Source organism: Prionailurus viverrinus, chromosome C1 (genome assembly GCF_022837055.1).
Source record: "Prionailurus viverrinus isolate Anna chromosome C1, UM_Priviv_1.0, whole genome shotgun sequence".
NCBI classification, from domain to species: Eukaryota; Metazoa; Chordata; class Mammalia; order Carnivora; family Felidae; genus Prionailurus; species Prionailurus viverrinus.
The window spans coordinates 84879427-84897545 of NC_062568.1; the positions used below are offsets into that span (position 1 = coordinate 84879427).

General features: G+C 34.3%; 1 protein-coding gene across 1 annotated transcript in view; it reads left to right on the forward strand.

Annotated features, from left to right (window-relative positions):
- LRP1B (LDL receptor related protein 1B) overlaps window positions 1-18119 on the forward strand; it is a 1903200-nt gene that overhangs the window by 1159703 nt on the left and 725378 nt on the right. Inside the window, exons 16-17 of the mRNA XM_047873645.1 lie at window positions 6288-6428; window positions 10527-10652. Of these exons, the coding sequence (XP_047729601.1) occupies window positions 6288-6428; window positions 10527-10652 (267 nt within the window). The remainder of the gene's footprint in view (window positions 1-6287; window positions 6429-10526; window positions 10653-18119) is intronic.

The following is an 18119-nucleotide window of genomic DNA, read 5'->3' on the forward strand; positions in this document are numbered from 1 at the left end:
TTGTTTTAATTTATTTGATGCCTTTGTGGGGGGAAATACAACATACAAAATTAATAAATGAGGACACGAATAATCCCAAGAAAGTAAGCTCCTGGAAAAAAAAAAAAAAAGATAGTCACTATTTTTTTTCAACAGGATATTTTTGCCTAGAGTAATAAGACAGTAATTCTTTAAATTCTTCTTTAGTGGCCTGAAAGAAAAGACAGGATTTTCCAATGTTCTTTTCCTAAGAGAGCAACTTAAACGTATTGATCATCCAAGGGTAGCCTTGCACAATTATATGTCAGTGGTACTCTGTGACCTTCTTTACCTTGTGGAACACCAGATATATTCCTCTGTCAAAAACAGTGCTCCACTATGGCTAAGCCATTTATCTGTTCAGCTGTGACAAGCCTTATGTTCTAGGATATATGCAATCTAATGTGTAGTAAAAAGTTTAAGGCACTAAAAAGTTTAGAAGCCCCATCCAGATGAATATTTATGGCCTTCTGTGCATAGGAACTCACAGAAGATTATGTACCACTTAGGTTGGCTGCTCAGAAGACCACTCTATCTAATGAAAGGTCATCCTGCTGTGATATAAAGGAGAAAATTCAAAACCCATGGCAGCATTATTTGCACTGCCTTCCTGTATAGGCAAGCTTATATACATCAAAACCACTACAACTTGAAGTTTTCTTTTAGTTGTTTTTTTTTTTTGTCTCCCTGCCTAAATAAAGGGATAGTTAGAAATTCTCTCAAAATACAAAACCAATTTGTTAAATAAATATGTTGTGATGTGAGATGTATAAGGACAATAGAAATTTTATTTTATTTTTTGTAATGGGATTCATGCTTTTATGGCTAAGTTATAATGATTTTGATATAGTTAGCCGCTAAACATTAGTTGACAGAAGAGACAGTATTACTTTATATCTATGTTACCAGACTAGGATTAAAAAGAAGATAAGTGAATTTAGAAACATAGACACTTGTTCATGGGCACCATAGCTTATTAAACCAAGGTTAGGAACATATGTATCAAGTTCAATTGCTGAGCTGAGATCCAAATCTTAGATTATTCCAAATTAAAATAAAATAAACCAGTTTATTAGTAAAGTTTCTCCCTTTACTTCTTCTTCTTTTTTTTTTTTAATGTTTATTTATTTTTGGACAGAGGCAGACAGAGCATGAATGGGGGAGGGTCAGTGAGAGGGAGACACAGAATCCGAAGCAGGCTCCAGGCTCTGAGCTGTCAGCACAGAGCCCGACACGGGGCTCGAACTCACAAACTGTGAGATCATGACCTGAGCCGGTGGGAGGCTCAACTGACTGAGCCACTCAGGCGCCCCTCCCTTTACTTTTTTATAATCTGGACATTTACTCCTGCCATCCCATTTTTTACTGGGAAGTAATTCTAGAGTGCATATTTCCCTTTGTGGTGTATGGAAGGGTCATGTGGAGACCTTCTAATTTCAATGTTCTAACAGCAGGTATCATAGGATGTATGAAACCTGATAGTTCCTTGCTGGGAATATTGTGATTCATGTCATTTTAGCTTTGATCCTGGTTAAATTAAAGGATTATTTATGACTTTGTCAGTTTTCTGGTGAGATCATGTTGTAATATTTTTATAAGAAGTGACCCTAGCAGTAGAATTACGGATTCTCCATCAGTTTTCAAATTCATAGTGCAAAGCACAGCTCTAAAGCAAAGCTTGCATTTCTAGCACTTGTTAATATACTGAAAGCAATGTATGTGTCTGCCCAAACACACAAGTGCTATATAGGTTCAGTTACATTAAACATCAGAAAAGAGTGACTTTCATGGAGGTTTCCTATATGTTCACTGTTTTGGTGTGGGGGAAAATTTATCACTCCCTCTTTCTGTTTATCTACATATAAATCTTTTTCTCATCAATTAAATTCACTTCATCAGTGATCTTGGGTGATGGTAGAAGGCTATTAGCTTTTTTAGCCACTTGAAATGAAATTGTTTTCATGAAGTATTTATACAATCCCTAGAGATAGAATTTCTCCCTATAATAAGGCTGTGACATAGGATTATCCATCTCTGCTAATTCCAGTAATTTAGGCAGCAAGTAATTTTTAGCATCTCCTCAATGCCTGGTTCTATTCTAGGTTAATACCTCTATTCTGTATGTGACATTCCCTTCCTACATTCAAGGATTTCAAATGGAAACATTAGATGTATAAAAATTAATTATAAAATTACTCCTTTATAGAGGTTTTTGCAAGGTAATAGAATACTAATCTTATTTTTTCTAGATACTATTGTCTCCCTTAATGTGATGCCAAATATATTTGCTTCATCATATAATTGATTCTCACAAAAGTATGTAGATTGCCTGGTCATCAACTGGGGTGCTATGATACATGACTTTGCCACCCAATTTCAGAGTTAGGTCAATGCTGGGAAAAAAGCCCATGCTTTTTGAATGTCTAAATTGCCATGTTATCCAGATTATCACCTATCACATTAGATGTCTTCTTTTTCTTTTATTTTTTAAATGTTTATTTATTAGAGAGCGAAAGAGAGAGAGAAAGAGATCGTGAGTGGGGGAGTGGTAGAGAGAGGCAGAAACACAGAATCAGAAGCAGGTTCCAGGCTCTGAACTGTCAGACAGAGCCCGACACAGGTCTCGAACTCACAAGCAGTGAGATCATGACCTGAGCTGAAGTCAGCTACTCAACCAACTGAACCACCCAGGCGCCCCTAAATGTTTTCTTGATAATGGACATTGTTAGCTCCAAAATAATCTGTCTTCTATCTTTAAAAATCCTGCCCAATTGATAGCATTCATAACATGGTTTCTGTGTGACATAGAAACTACTGACTTGTAACTTCTGTCTACATCTGGAAGACTTGGGTTAGGACTAGAAAAAACTAATGATGTCAAATACTCAGTATGGTTTTTTTGTTGTTGTTGTTGTTGTTTTAATATTTACTAGTATGTCAACAATTCTGAAGGGTCTGAGATTTTTACCCTAGGCAAGCTAAAATGTGAACCTGTTAAAGCTTCTTAGATTCTGACAGAAGACCCACAACTCCTGGATCAGACACAGAAGATGTTATTAGTCATGTCACAACAGGCAGCATGAGTTTCCTGTTCATATTCTTCTCTTTGTCCTACTCACCCCCAAATCATGTGGGGGCAATGCACAGGCAGGTCTAGGTGGAAGCTACATACACAGTGAATTTGTATTCACACTGAGGAACCTCAAGCTTGAGTCTACTAAAAAATCTTCCCAAACTCTGCCCCTAAGGAAGACATTATCTTTACAATTTTGGCCAAGAGAAAAAAATACTCTCTGCTCTAGAAGGTGGCATTATCTCTGTCTTCCAAGGCTGTGAGCTATATAAATATTCTTGAAGAAAAGTCCAGAATAAAAACTGACACAAGAAGTATAGAAATGCAGTGGAGAAATGCCTCTTGTTCAACAAATTGCAGGGCCTACAAGAGTACTTGCAGACACTCTTTAAAATGTCAAATGTATTTGTATGTATTTCATTATATCTGTTCTTACAGATATAAGCAATGCCTAACAGCTATTACGAATGATAATCATATACAGTAATGACATTGATGTAGATCAATAACAGCAGTAAATATAACAAGATGAAATTATCCCAGGAGGTTGGCTCTATTGGTTTTCAAACAATTGTTCACAGTCTGTCATGAAAAATGAGAATAAAACTTTGGACGTTGTCATCATGTATTTTTGAAAAGTGCCAACTTTGTATTTGCAAATATCATTTAAAAATAACCAACTACCACACATATTTGAAACCATGTTTAAAACCAGTTTGGAAATTTTTCCTATTTGCATTCATTCCATAATGATCTAAATATCACTTGAAAAACATTTGAACTCTTAACAGACATAAAGACCTTATCTCTAAATTGATTATGTTAAAGAATATTTAGTTTAAAAATACTAATTTGGGGGAGAGCAGTTTGTCCTTCCCTAGACACTTTGCTCTTCTTTAATATAATTGTAATTGTGCAGAAGCAGCTATAATTTCACCCTTGTATATGGATATCCTTGATCATTTCTTAAAACTGTCAATTGGGTTTATTTGATCAAATAACCATATGAAAGCCAAGTTTTTTAAATTGGTGGGATTTTATCAGGAAAAAAAAGATGGTTTCTGGGATTTTCTAGTCGTCAAGCTATCAAACAACCAAATTGATGTGATACATCATAGAAGTAAACTATAGAGAGACTACAGGAAATCTTAAAGCTGAACTTAAGTTTGGGTGAAAACATTGCATCTCAAATTAGTTTTCTTATCTGATTAGATTTTTTTAACTGAGATTGTTGACCATTAGGCTTAATCACTATAGAATGGAAATTAATCAAACCACTCTTCATTAAATGCCCAGTTCTAAGCTGATCTTATATGGAGTCAAAGAAGAAATTATACCACCCTCAACAATCTTAGGGTCCAATTGACCAAATTTGGGACTCAAGTTAGGAAAGTTTGCATGCTATCGGTGATCGATTGTAGAGATTTTGAGAGGAGAGTTCTGTTGTAGAAAAGGCCAGACATATCCCAGTACTTCCACTTTGCTTTGGTTACTAACCCTCACAACTAGTTGCTACTCAGAGTTCAATGGGAGAACCAATGATTTGCCCTCTTTGGTTTTAAATTGTTGTCGTTTCCTATTTGGAACTTGTTCTATATAGATAACAATTTACTTTTTTTTTTTTTTTTTTTTTTTTTTTACTTTCAAGTAACCTTACAGAAATGACATCATTAGAGAAATTGCTGCTTCAGCATTTTGTTATTGAAAAAGGATTAGAATTAAAAAGGAGATAAAATTACTCTCAGTTCCTGCATATAGTGTCTGCCTGTCTGAGAGGGGATAGAAGAAACACAGGCTTACCTTTATTTGAATTGAATATTTCATTCACTGTACTGATTAGTTTTTATACTTAAGGCCTTAAGCAAGAGTCTGAATTTAATGGGCAGTTTTTCTTTTCCAACCACAGGAAACCTCATGTCTTGTGCTTCACTGCATAACTCTCTGAAGCAGATTCTCCACAGTTAAGGTTGAAGGGTCGTATTCCCTCTTCCATTCTTTGGAGCAGGGAAAATGCAAGGATTAAGGGAGTGCTGACACCAAGTGTTCTGGAAATGTCATATATGTTTTCCCAATATCCCATATTATTGACTTGTATATAGGTTTTGTGATCATTTATCAGTTCAAATGAGTTGTCCAAAATAAAGTTTAAAGCCATCAGGTGGAAAGATTGGGTTTGTTTCTCCTAACAATAATCTAACTTTTGATAATTCAACACCTTTTTTGGTCCATGAAACATAAACCATTTACTTTAACCATTGCTACACATTCCTGTCTCTTTGTAAACTCTATTGAATCCACTCAAAGTGAACAATAATAATCATCATAATACTTTGTTTTTAAAAATTTTTAGTGTTTATTTATGTTTGGAAGAGAAAGACGGGGGTGGGGGAGGCAAGGGGGAGAGGTAGAGAGAGAGGGAGATATAGAATCCAAAGCAGGCTCCAGGCTCTAAACAGTCAGTACAGAGCCCAACACGGGGCTCATTCTCAAGAACAGTGACATCATGACCTGAGCCGAGATCTGACATTCAACCCTCTGAACCACCCAGGTGTCCCTAACACTTACAATTTGTGAATAAACCACAATGAACTGAATTCCTAACACTTGATTAGAGAACATGGAGTATTCAGAGAAAATACTGCATAGAATATGGAGGTACAATGAGATGATTTTGATTAACTTAATAGTTCCATGAATACCTAACCAGACCTGAGTTTTTCTCCCACTTGCAGACCAGCAAAGTAAATGTGACTACCATGGCTGTGTTATTGCCTTGTCTTTTCACTCTGATTAATTTAGGGTGCACTTATCTGTAAAATGAAGGTAGTAAAATTTTTTGCCATGCCTACCCTGTCAAGTGTCATGAAGATAATTGAAATTATGAATGAATGCCCTTTAAAAAGTAAAACTACATGATCCACATGAATATGAGGTGGTATTATGTTATTATTATTGTTATTAGTGATTATTTTGGTGACAGTTTAAAATCTTTAAAATTCTTAGTAGAATAATTATTTTCAGAAAAAACTTACCTTTTTCTCATTTCTAGAGATGGTTGTCACTACAATGTTAAGATGTCTTTATATTTTCAATAAAATGAATCAATATTTTTGTTATTAAAATGAAGTTTGCATTGTAATGAACTGAACATGGCTAGTATTGTTCTTATGACTTTGATTTTTTTTTTTAACCCTAGTTAATTCTGGAGAAGTATTGCCTCACATATGCAAAGCTGGAGAGTTCCGCTGTAAAAACAGACACTGTATCCAAGCTCGCTGGAAATGTGATGGTGATGATGACTGTCTAGACGGAAGTGATGAAGATTCAGTAAATTGCTGTATGTTTTCCTTCAAATAATATTACATTTTCCTGAGTCTTTTGAAAAATCTAAAAAAATCTTTGATAAAGAGTTGAACTCAGCTTTTTTTTCCCTTAGTCTACAGAGAGTAGATTTTAGATTGTCTTCTTGCATGGTTTTAAAGCACTGTTAAATAAAGTCAAGTAAATCTACCTTCTTAAAAAAAAATAAATAAAAAAAATAAAGCACTGTTTTTCTCATCCTTTTCCATCTTTAATATTACCATTTTAACTAGAAGTCCTTATTACCATATTACCATATGGTAATATTACCATATCACCATATGGTAATATTACCATATTATAATATTTTTATATGATAATAATTTATTGTAATATATTTTATTACAATATATTATAAAATATATTTATTGTAAAATATATTGTAATAATAATTATAATATTACCATCATACCATATTACCATATGGACCAGAAGTCCATATTACCAGAAGTCCTTCCTTCCCTCCTTTATACTGTCAGTGCCACCACACCATTGTTAGAAAGTTGCTATTGAGATCCTTCTGGATCTCTGAATTCAAAGATGTGGAAAATCAATTGAAACTCCCTCAAGTCAGAACTACTCACACAGAAGGTCACGATCTACTCCATTGCCCCTTGGCAGCAGAGCCTTGAAGAAGATCCAAGGACACAGACATGGTTTTGGAACATCTCATTACCTAACTTCACTGGCTCAGTACATGGTAGGAGACACATATGGGGCACTCCGATAGAAATTCAAGGTTTGATTTTCTTCCCTTTGGCTTCTATTTAGCTGCTTATCATTTCCCATAGTCAGAATAATTTTATGTTTCTGGTTAGAATAAGGAATTGTCCCACATATATGAAAGTAAAACACTTTGAGAAACACATTAAAAAAATGTTTTGACAATATATTTGATTAGAGTCATACTGGAATGGCTTTGAGATATATAAGATCTTTTTACAGGGAGAGAGGTATGTGATTTATATATGTTATCTTTGGTCTTTTAATTTGACCCAGATAAATTATTTTAAAAAGAAAATTATTTTCCTTTCAATTGATGACATTTTCCAGGGTAAAATAGTTGAGCTAATTGAGTTAATTAACAGTCCATTTTCTTTTCTTTCTTTCTTTTTCTTCTGTTTTTTTTTTTTCAAATCAAGACTAAAAATAACGTTTTAACAATTCTTTGTTAATAATGGACAGAATTGGTCTGGGTGTCTATATAATGCAACTATCTGCATTTAGGGATAAAACCCAAATGTGAGCTCTTAAAAAATATTGTGTGTACATAATATAGAAATTGTATTTAATACATGAATTGCACACTATTTTCCCTTAATTTTCAAACATGGACTCTGACTTCAACATTATGTGCTTCATATTTTCAACCTTATTAATATCTATATTATAAAGTGTGAAACCATAAATAACACATCAAATACTAAGTTGATACAATTATACAAAAACTTCAGAATGGAGGAGCATTTCATCTAAGGAGAAAGTGTTTTTTCTCTACTTTTTGACACAAATGGTGTAGTATTTATTGAGTAAATTGATTACCTCATTCCTTCTGACTCATAATGTTTATTCATGGCTTTAGTGAATGCTCCCTGCATATCAGCTTCCAGCATAGTCACAGAGCACCTGTACAGAACACTAGTATTTCATCACGATAGTCATGCAGTAGTCCTTAGGTCCATGCTTCCCTCTGTGTGATTGTTCTTTTCACCAACTCACAAAGAAACTAATTTCCTCTATGAGCATATGGGGCATTACATTTGTACTGTTAATTGTAGTGTTAAAATTCCTCGTCAGGATTTTTTTCTTGATTATTTTCATAACTTTCCATACCACCACCCAAGCCTATGCCGCGGGCTTTTCCTACAGTCCTTTTTTTCACATATAATCCATATTCAACTCTAAATAATTAATTTTTATCTTTACCATCTCTCAATCCTCACTGGCTAAATTAGCCTCCTATCCTAGATTAACTCAGCACGTGCCCTGCTATTATTCCTACCACTATTGCTCCCTTAATTAAAGTCCACTTTCCATTCTGTTTCCTGAGTTACCAGTATTTATAGAATGAAGTCTAATCTCATTATTTCAGTAAATCTATAACTAACAAAAAAATCCACCGACTCATATATAAAGCACTGCATGTCATGACTCATGTTTACATTTTCAGCCTTACATGCGTATCATCATACACTTACAATCTTTGTTCTTATCAATTTGGACTACAAGTAGATCTCTAAAAAAATGTCCTCCTGTTTCTCTCCTGTGTAACACTCTGATCTATGGAAATCACCATAGTTTCACATTACCTTTATAGGGAAATCTCTTGTGAACATCAAAAAATGTTCTCTATATAGCCCAGTTGGAGTTAAACATCTCATGTGTATTTCTTTATCATGTTAGTTAACCAACAGTATCGCAATCATATGCTTCCTTATCTTGGTGAATATCTTTATGAGGAGACACATTATGTGGTAACATTTTTGTAGTCTCAGAGTGTAACACAGCACCTCACACCTGGAGGAGAGATCACTAAACAAATGGGGCAATGGAGCACTAAACCTCTCAGGCCTCCTTCCAACGAGATGGTATCTTTTCTAAACTTGCAGTGATTCAGACCAGCATTATAATCCTGAGATTCCATGGTTAATATTCCAACACTGTGCAATTCATTTCAGAAGATTATTTATATTTTAAATACTCATAAGGTTTGACTTTGAAATCTGTTATCATTCGATTTTCTATCATTTAGCTTCTCAATTCAAATTGCAGGAGTATGAGTTGTATTTATGCCTCCTTTTTGGACTCTGATTTACATCATTGATGAAAACTGCAAAGGTCCTTGATCAAGCTTCACTGAAATATTTTTGCATAATCTTGGTACTTTAAAATGTTGACCATCTAACATACTGAATGACTTTCATTCTCATGAGCAACTATTCTTGCTCAACTCCCTGAAGTGAGTAGAAAATGTTAACCGTGCTCAAATGCCAGGAAACATAAGGCTTTCCCCCCTATTTTTTTCACTATGCATAATAAAAACTTTCTAAAAAGTGATAAAACCACTCTCTCACCTAAGGTACTTTAAGATACAGTGTTTTATAGAAACTGGCTGGAAAGGCATACATTTGCTATGCAACAGCATGATAAAATGGCTATTTTTCAAATTCTAAGTAAAACTAATACCAAAATTTATTTTTATCATACAGAAGTGCAACTACTGGGCACAAGGAAAATTACTTCAAAAAGAATGTGAAGTGGTGAAACAAATACTGAGGAGCATGCCAATTCAGTTAGGAATTTAGCCTCCAGGATGCAGGAAAATAATCACAGAAGGTTAACTTTAAGATGGCCTCCTGCTGTGTTTAGATATTGGAGGTTTAATCCTTAGCTATGCACAGCTTCCCATATGAGGATTGGTCTTGTCCTCAGTATATCTTGCGGATGCATGTTTATTTTTTGTACTAGGGATAAAAACTCACGATGCTCATTTTCATTATTAAAATTATGCAGTATCTCATATTTCGCATCAACTCCAAGTCACAAATGATGCATTTTTTTCTTCCTTCCAGTCCTAAGAAACATTGGAGAAAGCATAACCAAATTAGGCTTATTTAATATTTCAATAAGTACTGAGTGCATGTGTGGCTTAAGAAAATGTATTTTTAATATATGATTGAATTATTTGATACATATTATGTTTCATATTAAAATATGAGGTATTTCAAATATGTTTGGCAAAAATTCTGAAATTGAGTCACTGTGATAAGGGATGGGAAACAAACTTAGTGAGATAGTTGATTTTAGTGAAAATATAAACAAATTAATATATTTCCTTTTATGTGAGATTTAATTTCTTGGTGTCTTCATAAAAGTATTATATTTTAACACAGCCTAGAATATTAATACTTTCCTCAAAATATGAAACAATGAATGAAAGAAGCTGTGGCATTTATTATACTATAATAATTACTATGACTTTTCTGTAATTATAACTTAAAATAATCATAATTTATCCAATTTTAAATTAATAACCTTGTTTCTTCTCTTCCTACACCCCTCCCTTCCTTCCCAGTCAATCATAGCTGTCCTGATGATCAGTTTAAATGCAAAAATAATCGCTGTATCCCCAAGAGATGGCTCTGTGATGGAGCTAATGACTGTGGAAGCAATGAAGATGAATCCAATCAAACCTGTGCAGGTAAAGGTTTGCTTGAATATATACATAGATCCCTTCCAAAGTTAGTCTCCAAAAAAATGGAGGTCAGTGCTTTGAACTAAGCTGAACCTTCCTAGGGCTGATGATCTTATTATTGTTGTAGTAAATGAATTCAGAGTTGGATGCCACAAAAGCTAGAATACAAATTAACTTTTACTTAATTCTTGGGCATGACTCTGCTTTGCAAAGTAATTTGGCACTTTATCTATCCATATTGGTTGAGTGTCAATAGACTACTTGGACAAGACTTGTTCCTGCTAAATTTTAATTGGCATTGGAGGTTAAGGTTTGTTAGCATGCTGTGATACAGGCCATCTCACAAGGACAACTGGTGTGTGTGTGTGTGTGTGTGTGTGTGTGTGTGTGTGTGTGTGTGTGTGTTTTGTTTTGTTTTCTTTTACATTAAAAAATTATGTATTTATTTTATTTAGTCTGCTACAGAATACCTCTGTAAATAGTTTTCTTTTCCTGGGACATTATTTATGTGGGGATAATTTTTTTTTTCATGAAAGTCCCAAGATCATGAAGCCTATTTACATTGCCATATAATTTATCCCACTGTAATAAATCTGTGAATCCCTAATCAAATTCTCTTTGAATGAGAATATATAGCTTGTGGTACAAGTTACAACAGATCGCCAGAAAGGTCATGATTAGTCAGATAAGTGTTGAAAAATAATATTGACTAGCAGCAGCCTAGAGCTACCTTTTAAACAATGAAAAGAACTGTATTTGATGACTCATATTGATACGATTAGTAAATTTGTTTTCAATCATTACATACTGCAATGTCAAAATGTATCAACTCTTCCCCTCCTCTATTTTCCAAAATAAGTCTCACTAAATAAAAATTATTGCAACCAATTACTGAAAACTGTAAAGGCAGCATGTGGAGAAAAGACCCGAAGCTCTTGAAGCCTGGTTTGTACTCTAAGTTGGGCCACTGGTTTTCTCTTGGGAAAGCTTGTACTTTTGTGCAGTGCTATTTCCCTGTATACTTCTCTCTGCTCTCCCAGAGTATGAATTAACTAGAAAATATTTCCTTAACAGATTTTCATCATTTACTAAACAACAATGAAAGAGCAAAACAGTTGCCATTCCATAATCCTAACCTGCATCTTATATTCAGTTCTTTATCCACAGTTACATATTAGTGAGGATCCTGGGCGATTCTCTTGCCCCTATTGTCTCTGCTTCAGTATTTTAGAGTGATTATTCTCAAGATATTTTGTGTGTCATGGAAGGCTGTTTTACAAAGGACTACCTAATCAAAAGGAACCCCTAGAGACCCTCTAGTCCTAGCCTCTCCCTTCGAGCCCATTCATTTCATAGCCAAGGCATGGGAGAAAGCACTTGCCTTAACTCACATCGTTGGTAAGAGTTTAGGGGAAACTCGATGTATGATTAATTCTCCAAGCCTATAATTTTGTTATCAAACTATATTATTCTATCAGTTAGAATTTTAGGTATGGTCAATTTGATTTTGCCCAGATTCTTCTTACAATTATGACTATGATTTATAATGAAGCGTCTTTCTAAGCTGGTACAATTTTATTATTTTTTAAGGTTAAGGTATAATTCTGAGACTATGTTTCATTACATCCTAAACAGATAGGTCTGTTTTCACTTTAAAAGAAAAAGCATTGCTGACTCAATTCATAATACCATGTCTTTTTCATCTCTACTAGACTTTTAGAATCTGCTTGTTTCTACATGAGTCTTAAAGGCACGTTTGGGATTCACTAGCTACTTATAAATCAATCTTATTTAATCTTAATTAGTGAGATTTCCAGGAAACCCTATACCTGTAGTCCACTAGGAAATAGGGCACAATCTTTTTGCACGTCAAGTGCCACTTTTAGTGATGCCAGCTGAAGTCTGCCAGTCAGGACCAGGTCTTCTTTACAGTATATTTATAGTGGATATTATGGTCTCTGTATGCCTTAAGAAACTGAATAAGGAGGGGCGCCTGGGTGGCTCAGTCGGTTAAGCATCCGACTTCAGCCAGGTCACGATCTCGCGGTCCGTGAGTTCGAGCCCTGCGTCGGGCTCTGGGCTGATGGCTCAGAGCCTGGAGCCTGTTTCCGATTCTGTGTCTCCCTGTCTCTCTGCCCCTCCCCCGTTCATGCTCTGTCTCTCTCTGTCCCAAAAATAAATAAACATTGAAAAAAAAATTAAAAAAAAAAAAAGAAACTGAATAAGGAGAAAAACAAATATGCCTTTTAGCTTTGAAAATTATGTTGTTATGTTACAATATATTTTCATTTTGTTTGACCAAAATAAATAAATATGTCACATAGTTAATCATACTGAAAAAAAAATATATGGCAAATTCATTAGATAATTTCCCTGTCTGGGCCATTACATACATGGAAAAATATCATAGATAAAGGATTTTCCAAAGGGTGGGATTATTTTGTAATTGAATCCATTGTCCTGTACCTTTTATCATTGTGAGTACTTTATATCTAAAATAAAATCCTCTCCTATAAGAAGCTAATTTCTTGTTTTGTTCCTTTGGTATTTCTCCATGAATCTGCTAATTCAATAAATATCTATCATGACATTAGATATAAAATAAGGAAAAATACACTATGTTTTTCCTTAAAAAGCTGAATGAAGATGGGGAGAAAACATGTAAACAGGTCATTCTAATGCAAAATTCAAAATGAGCTACAAATAGAAGCACAAGGAAACTAATTTAGTCTTTGTCTATCTGGGATCACTTCCTGAGGGAGGTGATATCCAGGCTAAGCCTTAGAAAGAAAAAAAAGAAAGAGAGAAAAAGGAAAAGGAAGACAAAGAGAAAGAGATGTGTATAATAGTTCAAGTCATTTAAGGAGGAAAAATAATCTGATAAAATTAACCATTGACAAGATTGTGGAATAAAAGGAACCATCATACCCTCTTGGTGGTTATATAAATTGTTTTTCTACATTGAAAAGCATTTGATCAAATCCATAAATGCAGACACATACATACCTTCAAGTCTATAATCCCATTTCTAGATTTATACTCTTAATACCTATGTACAAAGCGATTCAAGTAACAATTTTATTGTTCTAATGCTGGTAATATTGAGAAATTAGAAACAATTTAAATGACCATTATCAGGAAAAACAAATATATGTATATCCACTATATATGAAACTATAAAACTATATATATATATATATATATTTATATATGGCTATATAACACCAAATATATGTATATTCACATATATAACACATATAGTTTTATATTCACATAATACAATGCCCTTCATACTTAAAATGAATGAACAAGAGCTTAAATATCAACAGAAATTAATTTCAAAATGAACGTTAACCAAAAGTTGACAGATTATGAGTGATTTAGTACCATTTATATGAAATATAAAAATATAAAATCGGGGCGCCTGGGTGGCGCAGTTGGCTAAGCGTCTGACTTCAGCCAGGTCACAATCTCGCGGCCCAGGAGTTCGAGCCCCGCATCAGGCTCTGGGCTGATGGCTCAGAGCCTGGAGCCTGTTTCCGATTCTGTGTCTCCCTCTCCCTCTGCCCCTCCCCCGTTCATCCTCTGTCTCTCTCTGTCCCAAATAAATAAATAAACGTTGAAAAAAAATTAAAAAAAAAAAATAAATCTATATGTGTTTATTGCTTTATAAATGGAAATATGGAAATAACAATATGGATTATTAAATATGGAAATAAAAATGGAAATATGGAAATAAAAATAAGAAATTAAGAATAGTAGTTACATATAAAAAGAGAGAGAGGGAGATATATGATTGGAAAAAATTACATAGGAGATTTTAAATATAACTATAATACATTTTTCTGAAAAAAAACAAAAAATAGTCTGTAGTAAACATAGGAAAAAAATTTGATAGAGCTATATGATTGTAGACAGGTGTTAATATTATTATGTCTTATATTTTTCTATGTGATAGAAATATTTCACTGTGAAAAAAAAGGAACGATTGATTGGCATAGTTGCTGAGGGTGAGGTCAAGTCCATAGAGGATGGTAGGGGCTTGGAGGGTATGCCTGGAAGAGGAAACAACCTATGTACAGCAGGCAGAAAAGAGCTGACAGGCAGGAGCTTGGTGCTTGTTCTTCCTCACAAAAAGAAAATATGTTTCTGTACTTATGAGAGAGACCCAGAGGCCAAAGATGAGAAGTAGTTTCAAGTCTTTTTCCTCATAGCCACTGATGATGATACTTAGATGAAAGCCTAGCCAATTTCAGATGAGATTTTTTCCCCACAGTATGGAATTGTAATTAGATTATATAATATTTATTCTTCTCACATCTTTCGCAAATTTTGAGTAAACTTAAACTAAATAGATACAATTGAATTAAGAAAACCTGATATATTAAAGATGAAACTTCTTTACAAGATAAATTGAAAAGTATGTTTTGATATGACATATGTTTTGTTTAAGTAGAATGCTTTGATTAAAATACAGCAAAGGTTAGGAATAATGTGTGAAGCTCTCTTGTCTTCTTCCTCCTTATTGTTCCTGTGCATTGTGGGATTTCTCACTGCTACAGGACAGCAGGAGAAGTATAATTAGTGATGAGTAGAAAAAAATCACGTTGTGACAGTGGATTTCTCACTCACTGCTAGATAAACAATTCCACTGAAGAAGTGTAAATTTCCTCTTCATTACAGCAGCATTTGCTACAAAATTAGATTGCTCTGGGGCTGCTCTGCTAATCTCACCTCCAAACTAATTTAGAAATGATGGTGACAAGAACTGAAAAAGTAAAGGTTGTATCTTTATGATATATCCAGTGATTAGAAAGTGATGTTTTAGTCAATCTGATTATATCATGGAGACAGAAAGTACTTATAGATTTATAGAATGAAGCATTTTTTTTTTCTTATGTGAAATGACTTAAATTTCCTTGGTGGACTAAGCAGAGGATTAGTCCATGATTAGAATGGACAAAAAATTCATAGATTCTCAGGGCATACTATTCCTCAATAATAAGTCAGTAAATACTCTTTGGTGTAATAGGTCATAACCGTTCCTTAAGCTTCTGAGTTAGTGAGGTGACACATACATTCCCACACCACACACAATGTGAAACAGGTCCTTAGGAGTTCTCATTCTCCTCTATAATCATCTTAGCGATCCTCATGAAAGAAATCTGAGAAAACTTTGCTAAAATGAAGCCTGAACGACAAGGAGTACTGTGACATTAAAAAAAAATCAGATAAAAGAATGTTGGAATATTGGGATATTTAATATATTCTTATTATGAGTCAATTAGAATTTAATGGAGATGAAATGAACTATTTAATTCTATATCCTTCTTTAAAGCAAAAACACAAGAAAGACTGAGGAATGAAATAGGTTGGGAATGAGGGAAGACAGGAGAGTTGTAGGAAAGAATGAAAGGTAGAGAAAAGAGAGAGAAAGGAGAGAAAAAAGAAAAGAAGAAGGAAGAAGGGAAAGAGGGAAATAATGAGGGAGAGCTGGAAGAAAAAGGGAGAAAGAATTGGAAAAAAACAGAACAAAACAAAAGAAACCTTTGTTATTAAATTTCTCCTGAATCTCAAAAGGTAAAGAGTATTTACTGCAATCAGTGAAACAATACAGACATGTAAGAAACATGAATCTTCCTCATACCTCGATGCCCTCTCTTCCCACCAAGTGAACTAAATGCCAATGTCTTCATTCTTCTCTAGGCTAATCCGTATATATATATGGACTATGTACGTGTGTGTGTGTGTATTTCAAGTAGATATAGTTTTATTGAAATTACCTAGGAACTCTGTTGATTTAGTCTAAATGTTAGAATAATTTCACAGAAAATCTATAGCTAGCCAAATGAGACAACAAATATTTAATCCTGGTTGAAATGTCAACATTGAAAACTTCAGCAGTATACATGTTTGTTGAGATACTTAAAATCTAATAATGTAAAATAAACACTCTACTTGTAAAAAGGGAAAACTCAAATATTATGTGAAATGTTTTAGATTCAGAACCCTTATCCATATAAACAAAGCAGAATACACAGTGTAATAATTTTATGGAATTTCTTTTTTTTTTTTTTAATTTTTTTTTCAACGTTTATTTATTTTTGGGACAGAGAGAGAGACAGAGCATGAACGGGGGAGGGGCAGAGAGAGAGGGAGACACAGAATCAGAAACAGGCTCCAGGCTCTGAGCCATCAGCCCAGAGCCCGATGCGGGGCTCGAACTCATGGGCCGCGAGATCGTGACCTGGCTGAAGTCGGACGCTTAACCGACTGCGCCACCCAGGCGCCCCAATTTTATGGAATTTCTAATTTATAGACACTGAGGATAGAAATGGTACATTGAATCTAATATGTCCAATCAAACCAGTAATTTTTCATTTTTCTTAAGTGATCCTTTCAGTGTTCACTAATAATATATATACATTTTAACATAGCAATTACACTTTGCTTAAAAGGAGACAACTAGCATATAACTTTTAAGAAATTTTTTATATGACCTCTGAAACCCTGATTTATGGAGACTCTTATTTTATTTTATTAAAATTTTTTTTTAATGTTTATTTATTTCTGAGACAGAGAGAGACAGAGCATGAGTGAGGGAGGGGCAGAGAGAGAGGGAGACACAGAATCAGAAGCAGGCTCCAGGCTCTGAGCTGTCAGCACAGTGCCCGACGCGGGGCTCGAACTCACAAACCACGAGATCACGACCTGAGCCGAAGTCGGTCTCTCAAACAACTGAGCCACCCAGGCGCCCCATGGAGACTCATTTTAATGTGTTTGGGTGACTTGCCTTTGAACCACTTTCAATTTTATACCAACTGTTAGTTCATTGGAATTTTGATGAAACAGAAACACATCCTTCTGATTCTTAAGCCCCAAAACAGAAAGAAATCTATGAACTAGGTAAAGTTCTCTTATCATAGCTATAGAAATTCTGACCCTAATTGTTCCTCATCTGTCCAATCCTTATCTAACCCATATATTAATAAAAGGTGGAAGAATCCCCCTCCTACAATTTCCCACTCTTTTCTCTGATCCAATAAAAAGAGGGGGTGGTAGGAAACCAATACTCATGAAAACAAATTTGTATCTCAGACAGACAAAAGAGAATTAAACACTTAAAAATATCTAACTATGTAAGTATGTTACTAAGGCCTGGGAGAAGAGTTAGGGTAGCTATCTAGGATTTCATGCTTTCAAAAGTTGACCTGACTGTAATAGAAAATGGTAACCAATTCCTTGTAGAACAATAACCCCTTCACTGAACAATCAAAATGGCTGCTTTTGGCTAAGGTAGAAAGTTTCCATGTGTATGTTCATTGAAACTTTTGAGAGAGGCCAAAGCAAAGTTTACTAATATACTTTGATTAAAAGGTTATAGATTTTATTATATAAGTGATGAATCACTAAATTCTACTACTGAAACCAATATTACACTATATGTTAACTAACTAGAATTTAAATAAAAAC